At 38.6% G+C, this 11,475-nt stretch overlaps 2 protein-coding genes across 2 annotated transcripts; one reads left to right on the top strand and one right to left on the bottom strand.

Annotated features, from left to right (window-relative positions):
• Window positions 1-85: 85 nt before the first annotated feature.
• LOC109861029 lies at window positions 86-7,514 on the bottom strand. Its single transcript, XM_020440505.1, has 7 exons — window positions 7,340-7,514; window positions 3,599-3,782; window positions 2,970-3,382; window positions 2,086-2,397; window positions 1,806-2,007; window positions 1,409-1,633; window positions 86-1,256 (listed from the first exon to the last, which is right to left on the bottom strand). The coding sequence occupies exons 2-7, from the start codon at window positions 3,770-3,772 to the stop codon at window positions 1,176-1,178; spliced, it is 1,407 nt and encodes a 468-aa protein (XP_020296094.1). The 5' UTR covers window positions 3,773-3,782; window positions 7,340-7,514; the 3' UTR covers window positions 86-1,175.
• A 2,105-nt stretch (window positions 7,515-9,619) lies between these two features.
• LOC109861020 (odorant receptor 85c-like) lies at window positions 9,620-11,168 on the top strand. Its single transcript, XM_020440495.1, has 3 exons — window positions 9,620-9,657; window positions 9,937-10,609; window positions 10,828-11,168. Exons 1-3 carry the CDS (start codon window positions 9,622-9,624, stop codon window positions 11,166-11,168), a joined length of 1,050 nt encoding a protein of 349 aa, XP_020296084.1. The 5' UTR covers window positions 9,620-9,621.
• The last annotated feature ends 307 nt before the right edge of the window (window positions 11,169-11,475 follow it).

The raw sequence follows: 11,475 nt of genomic DNA, 5'->3' as shown, positions 1-11,475 counted from the left end.
TAGGGTTAGAAAATTTTTATAGATTTATATTATATATATATGTATATATATATATATATATATATATGTATATATATATGTATATATATATTTAGTGAGAAATATATAATAATAGAGAGAGATAAAAACAAAGAGGACAGAGACACTATATTGTATTCGTAGATACAATTATCAATAAAATATTTATACTTAAAAATTAAGGTAGAGACTCTTGAGCACCACGTTTTTTCTTTTTTTATTATATTATTACGTTCGCATTTAAGCGTAATGCGTGTTGTACGGAGCGTTCATATAACACTGCACTTCCTCTTTGATCTTAACCAATAATATTACGTAAGTAATTACATCGAATTTGGCCCGTGATTCAATTAGTCCGTGTGGGATTGTCTGAAAGCTAAGAGAGATCCAGCATCGAAACTCCGATTATATGTATGTACATGCGCGATGATGCGTTTGTGATGTAAGAAAATTGCATTTCCAATAAAACCGCAAGTTCAACAACGTTTAAATTTAATTACGGGTCATTACAATAAAATCCGTATGTCATTTCTATTGCTGAATTGCAATTGCGATTTCAGTTCCGCACAAAGTGCGGAAATGCACGTTCAATTCATTGCGTAAGTAGTATATTTTGCGTCCGAGAATGATTTAAAAAATTTAATCTTAAATTTTACTTAAAAATTAAAAAAAATTATGTTTTGACCCAACGCAGTTTGTTTGTTTTTTGTTTTTTTTTTTAAACGAGTTACTCGTGCGTAGTTGTTTTTTTTAATATTTTACGGTATTGTACATACAAACAATATGAAAGTCTAGAGAGTTGAAAAACCATCTAGACTACACATCAAAAAACTCTATAAAATAAACATGTTGTTTTTTGAAGTCTTTGTTAAAACTTAATACGTATAATACGGCTATAAAGTGTCTTTTGTGTATGTCCTATATACAAAACAAGTGAACAGACACTTCTCCTGATAATCTATAGTCGCCTTTGTGTAATCTAATCACATACCGTAACTAAAATCGTAACTTTCCTGGACGCGCATTTTAATTTCTTAAAATAAATTATAAGAAAGTAAAGATTAGATTAGAACACGATTTTTCGGACACAGTACGTTTTTCTCGTCTGCATCAGACGGTTTTAACGTTGTTCCTGAGGTCGGTAACGAGCTTTAAACTCAAAGTTCGTTGTGAATATTTTCCGTAGTCACTCTGATCTCCTCTTCGTGGAAGGCCGTGCAGTCTGCTGGATATTTGCTCTAAAAAAAAAAACAAAAACAAAAATGGAGTTTATAAATCGTTAACATTTGTTCATAATCGACGTACGAACGTGAGAGAAATCAACAATATTCAGAAATCTTTTTTTCACCTAGTTTTTCTCTCTTTTCAATAAATTCTTATGTTTACTTACGATGCATCTCTCGTTCTCCATAATGGCTCCGTAGAGCGACCAGAAATTAATTCCTAACTTATTACTGACTGCCCAAGCAGCGGGGAAACTTGCCACCCTGAGCAATGCGGCGCGCACACGCGACTCGTTACTGTCGTCCGTCAGCTGACTCTTCTCATTTATGGTACACAAGATTTGACTAGCACAGTGCGGCACTTTTGTCGCCCACTTGTACGCTCGATAGGACTAAAATTGAAATGACACGATGTATAGTTTTATACATGAAAAAAAAATAAAAACGTTCAAGCAAAAAAACGTCTCGACGGGGGAAGATTATTAAATAATTTTAAATATATGTATTAAAAAATTAAGATCACGTCAACTGATAAAATTTACTATTAAAAGAACGATATTGCACCTTGAGAATGGGCGCGATAATATCGTTGTTGATGACATAGTTTAATCTGTTGCTCAGCTCTCGCGCGTTCACTCGAGACATGATAAATCCTTTTTCCGACGCCAAGCTCGCCAACTCCTGGAAATACGCTACCGCCGGTCTCACGTATTGCGAGCTGTCAATCTTCATGTTTAGATACTTCTTCGCCATCGCGTTCGTCAGTCTGAAAATAAAATTTCGTTGTTACATAGTGGAAAAAACAAAGTTGACGTATAATAAAACTGTTCTTCGTTGTACCGACTTGGTAAGACTCTCCGTTGGCCTAGCTGCGTCGAACATCATTGTCTTCGGAAATCCTTGAGACTTCAAAAAACTGTTGCCGACAAATTGCGCGGTCGTCAGATACCGTTGCTGATTCATCGGATCGGAAACGTGTGAAATCCATTCGGCCACGAAATTCGTCAGCGACTTGATCCATCTTCGTCGCACAGTTGGATCCTCAAAGCTGTCCAGAATCTTTTCCCAGAGAATGTTTCCGTTCTCGTCGGACATTTGAGCGACCACGTTCGCCAGACCGCTGTTCTTCCACAACGTCTGTCCGAGTTCCGAATTACTAAAAAGAACATATCTCAGCATCACGAAGCGACACGCGAAAGGAGAGGTGTGAATCCTAACTCTTATTTATTTATATGCACTTTGAGATTTGATTAAAACTCGTTTGAAAAAAAAAATATATATATATATATAGTTAATATATAATCTCGTTTGAGATTATGTATTTGATATATATATATATCAAATAATATATATATATCAAAAATATTAATTATTAATATATATATATATATATACATATCAAATATTTTTTATCATAATTTAAATCATAATTTGATTAAAACTCGTTTGAAAATATATATATATATTTAATCAAATCTCACTAATCAAATATATATATATATATATTTATATATTATTTATATATATATATATAATTGTTTTTTTCAAACGAGTTTTAATTAAATCTCAAAGTGTATATAAATAAATAAAAGTTAGGAGTCACCTCTCCTTTCGCGTGTCTTATATATATAAGAGATAAATTATTAATTTTTTTCCGATTTTTCCTGACTCAAACATTTAACGATTAAGAAACTTTAAATCTCTTATGCGACGATTAATCTGTGATACCTGAAATGATCCCACATGATGTGAATATTTTCCAATATAGGCGGCAAGAACCACGAATGTCCCGAGTGATCCTTATTTCCGGCATCGTTGTCGTTGGTGTCGTGACCGAGAGCGTCTAGAAGCATTGGCACGAGGCCCATCACCATGTCGTTGTTGGCAGTTTGTTGGAGGAACACGCTGCTCATTTTGATTACGTTGCCCCAGTCGACGCTTTGGTCATCCTTGTGTTCTATGTCACGTGCCGATCTCTTGCCGACGTTGTCGCTCGTACTCAGAGCGCTCAGAATCGAGCCCATCATCGATATATCGAAACCCTGATTATTATTTTGATCACCTGTGATCAGATTGCTGATCCCGGAGATGATTTGGCTGACACCATCCGCCGAAGATCTTCGATCGAACACGTCGCCGACCTGACGATTTTACATTTGACTTCGGATTCTTTGTTATCATAGTTTTTTTTTTTTTTGCCAAAGTTAATACAAAATTAATTTATTTCAAAAGTTTGGAAAATTAATAAATAAATCATTTGAAATAAAAATTCTCTTTTTTTTTTTTTTTAATCGAACGTGACGTGTTTTGCATCAAGAATCAATTGAATAAATGTCTATGAAAAATTTTGTATCTACTTGTTTGCCAGCATCAGAGTGTGCGAAAGCGTGGGCCATGTTCTCGATCGATTCCTGGCTGAAGAGATTTTTGGCCTCCTCGATGAAAACGCTGGACGCGTCGCTCTCGCTATCTTTTTCAGAACACGCCAATCCGACTAGCATCAGTAGAAACGACGTCTTCGACAGCCACATCGTTTCGTTTCTGCAAATCAATCATTTGATCAGCGCGATCTTCGCGACGAACGTCATCAAAAAAACACGGATATATATATATCTTTCACGCAAGCGCGAATTAAATCGCCTGATCTCGAGAAATTCTCAAACAGATCGTCCCGGTCCTCTCGTCTCAAGAAAAGATCCTGAAATTCCGGTCGTGTTATTTTTAGGAAAGAACCCCCGTCATCTCTTCTCAACGAAACGAACGGCGAGGTCGTTGTCGCGCGAATCTTACGAGCGCGCGCGGGCGACATACCGGAAACGTTTCGGCTCCGTAGCTACTTGAATACCGTTGCCCCTTTTAACGTAGCTGCCTCGCCGATGGCGAACAGTTACATTTATATTTGCGCGCATAATTTTACGGGATATACGGGGAGGAAACTCACATCGATATGACGAATGTGATGAGTCAACATAAACAAGACGCACAAACAAGGCGCGCAATTATCCAGATCCTTTTTGCATACGTATACGTTTGCATATCTTATACAAGCGTGCATTCAATTATCGCAACAAGAGTTTTTCCGTGATTATTTCTACATTAGTTTTAGACACAAAATTAATTTCACTTTTTGCTTTGACAAATATATATGTAATATTTACGGAAAGATATCGAAACTAAAACCGTGATCAGAAGTTCAGTTTTTTATCTGTTTTTTTTTTTTTTTTGCATAGAGTTTAGCGGTCCAGGAACACTTGTGTCGTTTATTGTTCATTGATTTATCCCGGAGAGAGAGAGAGAGAGAAAGAGAGAGATCGGTCGCGACTGTCGCGAGAGGAGACAATGACGATAAACGATCGGCAACACGCCAGCCGTATAGCAACGCGCAATTTGAGTACCGTAAACCGCACGAAATTGACATTCTCCAGCTGGAATAACGATTCGGCCTAACGGTACGTACTGTTAGTCATCGTTACCCCAACGCGCGCCAAAGTCGTCAATGGCAAAGTCGCAGAAATAAGAGAAGATCGCCGATTCGCGAGAGAGACGCGCGCGCGTCTCTTCATTGCATCTTAATAAACATCCGATATAAAAAACACATGTGTGTTTCGACAAATGTGGTGCGTCAATTGTTACGCGATTCTTCGAAATCGTTCGTCCGAAAGAAAGTTTGATTTGAAATTGCGAGAGACGTGACTGTTTCTGTAAAAAAAAAAAAAAAAGGGAGAAAAACAGTAACAAACGAAAGTTGCCTCGTCATCGGTTGATTTCACGTTTGTCCGTCGTGTTTTATAAATATTATAAGACCGAGAACAAGAGTGAGGAGACACGCGGAAACCTGATTCCCAGATCGTCGAGAGGGAAAGCGCGCGGCAAGATTTTTGCAATGTTTGCCACCGAGATTCAAAGTCAAGCGCGACTCGCCGTAAAAAACACACAGTCGCACGTATTTTTTTTTATCGAACAATATGCGATTTGAATAAAAACGGATGTCAGAGCGCGACGGGATTGCCGCGGTTTCTTAAAAACGCGGTTGCTTTCGAAATTATGACAATAAATATATATCGCGTTCGGTCGAATCCCGTCGAATGGAATGCCGTGTAAATGATCGCAATAACGGCTGACCTTGATGTGTAACGGTGCTGCTTAAGCAAAGATTACACCTGAAATTGCATACAACACGCGCGTAATCGCGATTTTGTAATTCATTAAACGTCAGCCGTTTTTTTTTTTCCACCAATAATCGTCGACACAATTGAGCGCGTCCTCAAAAAAAAAAAAAAACCGTGGCGATTGCGAAATAAGACATAAGGCGAATTAAAGGCGCTTAAACCGTGCGACATGTAAATTGCAAGGTGTATACGTCGCCGTTCATCGACAGGTGGACAGCTGTCTAACAAAACGGAATGGATCAGTTTAGTTTCCTCGACTCTTTCTTGCTGGCAAAAACACAGACAATCATCAATCTCGTGTGACATGATTATCACACGCCGATGTTAATTATTTATTTGCGCTAGTGGCAAAGAAAAAAGCGATTGAAAATATTGTTTTCTTATCGTCAATTGAGAGAAACGTTTTTTTTTTTTTTCTTAAAGTAAGAAAACTTTGGTTTGTTCATTCAGGAATGCGATGACACAACGTAACACGCGGTCGCATTCGAGTTTTAACAATTGAAATTGTTCTTTTTTTTTTTTTACGATATCTAGTCATTTAGAAAAAAATGCAAGTAAGTTTTTATCGCCCAACGATAAGGAGAGACCTTGGCTGACTAAACCCAGTCAGCACCACTTATCGTTATTGTAAATTTGTTAGAATGATAAACGTTTTAAACAAACGCTCCAAGGTTGAAATAAACAATTTCTCAATAAAAAAACGTCGTTCTGAAGTCAACCGCGCGTCAGCGCGTATAAAATATATATATATACGATATTATAATACGTCACTTTTCGACTGTCGCAATCAAATTTACAAAATAAAAATGTCGAATTGAAAATCGCAGATAAAGAGATTTCCACACGTACACAAATTGTTTTACGTGCGTATTTTAATTTTCTGGTTTACGTGCCGATCGCGCGAGCCAAGTTCAAAGCACGTGAGGACGACCTTTGCCGCTAATAGAAATGTTGTGAGGCAGCGAAAACAGTTAACTTAACATCCTCGGTTATACACTCAGTCAGCTCGTAAACGTGATCAGCAAGACAAACGAATCCCGACGATGTAGAGGACTTGCGATTACACGCGTGGTGGCCGGCGGAATTGCCGGTTGAAAAAATTCGCGTGGCCGCGCCAACCAGCCAACGGTAGTCGCAGTCAAGTAGAGCGTGTTCGATGGTGTTTCCAATGTGGAAAAGGCGATGCGATCATTGGAGCTCAAATTGCCGGCACGTTATTTACCATTTTTGCGCGCATCTCTCCGGAGAAGCGCGCGTTTTCACGCGAAGATCTGCTCTCTCTCGGCGGAAGTGCACGGATTCAATTAATTCCGATCGACGTATATAGTATTGCGGTTCTCGCAACGCCGCGAAATAACGAATCGAGATATACTTCTGTTGCGTTGTAACTACAAACACGCGAAATATATCGAATTGATCGGAATTGTCTTGTCGTATTTTTTTTATATATTAAAATTCGAAAACACATCTTCTTTCTGACCAAATCAACGTGTGACAAACGATATCTCGAAATACGTTGCGAATGTTGACGCGCGATTCAACCTCGAGTCAACGCGCACTTGTGTAATAACCGCAATGAGAAATAAAAGATAAAATACAAGAGAGCGAACACACGAACGCCGATACATAACATTTCAAATCCGTTGCTTCTCATTCACTGTATTTGTATTTCAAACAAGTTTCGCACTTCGTACTTTTTTTTTTTTTTTTTATTTCTTTTAGCACACGGCCTACTTTCTTCTCATTTCTCTCAATACCGATCTCACGTGAGGACGGACAGCGTCCGTGCGTTTCTCGCGGAGGGTAGAGATCTCTCGTGGGGGAGAAAACGAAACTATACAAGAAAACCCCATCGGAGGGGGGGAAAATTCTGCGCGACAGACAGTATACCGATTTATACCGATCTCGATTTTTTTCTTCCCAACGTACCTTTTTTTAAAGTTCCGAAACGAAAAATCCACGAGCTTCGCCTTCGTGCGTGTGTGATCTCGCGGAACGGACTGTGGCGAAGAATTCGTCAGGAAGGTGCTCGCACACCTGACACGGCGAAGGTTCTGGCGTGACTGGCGTCAGACGTAGCCCGTCGAACGGTACTTACCTACCTGAGCAGGTCCCCCCGGTTTCGTATCGTAGAAGTCGACGATATAATGCACAACCGTCTGCACCGCGGAATATTCTTTGCTCGAGTGAATTCTCGCGCCTCGTCGCTTCGCAACTTCCGAAACGATACGAGTTTTAATTTCTTTTGTTTAATTTCATGTGTCGTCGCACGTCAAAAAGACACGTAAATTAAAGACGACAACAAAGCAAAAGAATAAATGTTTAACTTATATTTTTGTCGCTCAATATCTCGTCCTCGTGTTAAGCTTTTTCTCTTTCTTTTGTGCAACACTGTAAAATCGAACGATTTAATCGCGGATTTATTTGCCGATATATGTAGATAACAATCAATTGTGCAATAAGTTTGCAACTTTTTTAAATGTTTTACACGTGTATTTTATATTTTTAGCGACACGAGAAATTTTTAATTCTAATTTTTTGTTCCAGAATTTGCGAATTTTGTATCTTTTATGTCTTCGAATATGTTTATCTTTATGCTCATCTTTGTTATCGACAATTTTGATTTTGTTTTGCTCATTATTCATTATTATTTACAAGTTGCTGTACATTGTAGATATTAATTTAGCGTGTCATCTGATATCACGCAAAATAGCCTATTACTGTTATAATGTACACGTTACACGACTTTGTATATGGACATGCGGTATTTCTCTCAACCACACGCAGAAGCAACTTTGTAAACTTAGCCACTTAACAATCTAATCAACGAACCTGTCGATAATCTCGATTATAAAAATGAACATTAGAAATTCAACACGAAATTCCGTAACAAAGTTACCGTTACCGAGATCGGTCACCGATTTACCGGTTTTCACAGATGTCGGAGATATGCAAATTTATTTTTTTTTTCCTTGTTTCAACTTTGTAAATGTATAACACACTTGTTTTTTTCAAATTATTGTTAGGTCACAAAAATTTCCCATGCCGGATGCGCGAGGTCAAAAATTTAACCGGACGAAATAGCGGGTCATTTCGCATAAAATCATTCGTAACACATTCGTAAAAACCGGCTTCTCCGGATAGAATTACACGTGAATGTAGTCCTTTACTTTCGGCGGACAATCGCTGACCACACGAGGTATCAGGAAACCCGCGTCCCACGAAGGTGTACTGACCTCTTTAAATCCAGATACCAAGGACGCGCCTGAGCACACAACGATACGGGGAAGGGATTGTTCAACCGGTTACGAGCTGCGACTTGGTTCCAAGTTTTCAGAAATCGTCGATCACACAATCAAGATCATCGTCTCGTTTGTTTTCACGCGTGAATTAATTGACGTTCCGCTATTTTTTTTTTTTTTTTTTTTTAAATAGATCACGTCGTCTCACAAAGCAAAAAAATTCGAGGAATATAGTTCGAGCAAAACGAAGAAAGAAACTCCACTTATATGGAGAATAAAAAAATTAATACTTTTCATATTGCAACGTAACGTGTAATGTGTGTGTGATAAAAATTTTATATTATTTTAGTCGCTTACGCATATTCTCGGTTTGTAAAAAGTTGGAGTTCTGTTATATTAGAAATATCTTAATAAAATGCTTCAAAACGTCGTTTAAACTTCACCGGCGCATAAATAAAAAATCAAGAAGGAAGTTCTGCCTGTGTATATCGCGATTGTTTGACGCATAGATATGACGCTCGCATGTATTTTTAATGAGAAACACGTTTTTTTTTTTAAGATTGAAATATTTTTACATATGAGAGACGGAAGACCCGCGATCGATACATTGTTAATACTCGAGTGTCTTAAAGTAGCGGTTTTCTTTTTTTTGCGATATGCGACTTTATTTTCAAGAAAATATCTCTCAGCTGCACGAAAAAAAAAAAATAGAATAAACGCGGCTGCGAACGGTCGCACGCGAATAAAAGATGCAATGCAATGGGGATATCTTCGGGGAAAAAAAAAAAAAAGAAACGAGGACGACTCACGTCTCGTCGCGTTTTAATCAGTCAGCCACGTACTTGCGTAAGAAATTCTCGGATTCTCGAAATGATCTTCCATTATGGCGATACCACCGCAACGTTTTCCGCGCACAGGTTGGCGCTCAGCTGCGTCGGAGTTTGGCCTGTGAAAGGGAAGAATTTTTTCATGGACCTCAGATGGATCGTTGCTGTACTTTTAGAGGTTCCGTTAAATACCTACCCAGTAACCCACTTAAATATTATTAATAAGATTTAAAATTCTAATTCTAATTTTATTATTATATCATCTCGCGTGTGTCTTAATAAATTGACCTATTTAAGTATTTTATATTGTACTTACAACGACATATGCATATATTTAAAATAATTATAAATAATTTACAATAATTATAAATATATGACACACAATATCTCGCAGAGACATTTACATAAGATACCTTAACAGTGTGACGATTTGCGGGACGGGATTTTTTTTGGGCAGGTGATTCCGATGTGCGTTTACTTCAGCGAGATTTATCTTCATTGTAATGGCGCGAAGGAGTCCTTCGATTACGTGACAATAGGAGCGGCCGCCGCGTTAGCTCTCACCAGGCTCGTCGTACCTCGCGTCCATCGGGAGAAATTGCTCGAATTAGTCACGTCCATGACGAACGACTGGGCCACGCAGAAAGACAAAAAGATACGTTGGATCATGAACAAGTACGCGGCGATGTCGACGCGCGTGACGACGCTCACCTTCGTTCTGGTGAGCGTTATAATCGCGGTCTATGTCTCCGTGGCGGTGTCGGCGATCATCGCAAAGATTCACAAGGTCGACAACGTGAGCGCGAGAATTCAATCTTGCGTGTTTCGGAGCGAGGCGTCGCGCCAGACGTTCATAGTGATCCAGGCGATGCAGATGCTCGTCACCGGGATATCGACCTTCGGCACGACAAGCTTCTTCTTCGGACTGGCTATGCATCTATGCGCTCAGTTCGACGCTCTCGGTGTCAAATTGTCGGAAATCCGAGTTGGCAAGACGCGCAATCGCGAAATCGCCAAAACGGTCGAGAGACACTGTCATCTCATTCGTTTGGCCGAGTGCATGGAGAGATCGTTCAACGCGAATGTCCTGATATATCTGTTCGTTACCACGACTCTTATGTGCATCAACGGTAACTCGGAGATCCTGTAAATTTTATTTCAATTTGATTTGTGCATTTTGCCACCTGAACTGTGCAATAAACATACAAATGAAAGAGTTAGAAGGTGTCTTGGAAATATTTGTTACAATTAAAATTACATATGTTACGTATATATAAACAATTATATATTTACTTGTATTTTTTATTTCTATCTAAATTTCCCGCTTGTATATTTGGTTATTTTCCAGGCTTCCAACTGATCGTGTCGTTGCAATTCGGCAACCTGTCCATGATCGCGCATCACACGAACGTTCTGCTGCTCATGATGATCCAGTTGTCGTTTTACACGTACGCCGGTGATCGCTTGGAGATGAAAAGCGCCGCACTGGCTTACGCCACTTATGAATGCGAGTGGTACAAGCTGCCGGCAAGCGTTGCCAAAGACTTTCAGATTATTCTGTTGCGAGCCAGTATTCCTCATCAACTTACGGCCGGTAGATTCGTGCCTATGAACATGATGACGTTCAAAGACATTTTGAAGTCCACAGCGTCGTATCTTTCGGTTCTGCGTGTTATGCTGGATGAATAAACGATAGAATATCTGACTGTTACATTTGTAAAATATCACTGATTGCTTGCAGCAATCAATAGTCGATTACATATTATCTGATTCTTTCGTAGTTTTTATGTCTTCATGTCTGATAATTTAATTTGTAGAAGAAGAAGAAGAAAGAAAAGCAATAGAGACTCTTCAAATGAGTTAACATAAATAAGATTTCTTAAATACTACTCAAAACACTCAATAACTAAATAATAAAATCTTATATTATTTTGATAAAAAAAGTCTTTTAAGGTTTTCACTAATTTACAATATTTGAATTTTTAACAAGAAATAG

Source organism: Pseudomyrmex gracilis, unplaced genomic scaffold, assembly GCF_002006095.1.
Source record: "Pseudomyrmex gracilis isolate BER0280 unplaced genomic scaffold, ASM200609v1 scaffold_543, whole genome shotgun sequence".
Classification (NCBI taxonomy): domain Eukaryota; kingdom Metazoa; phylum Arthropoda; class Insecta; order Hymenoptera; family Formicidae; genus Pseudomyrmex; species Pseudomyrmex gracilis.
Note: the sequence above shows the minus strand (reverse complement) of the source record. Positions and strands in the feature narration are given on the sequence as shown.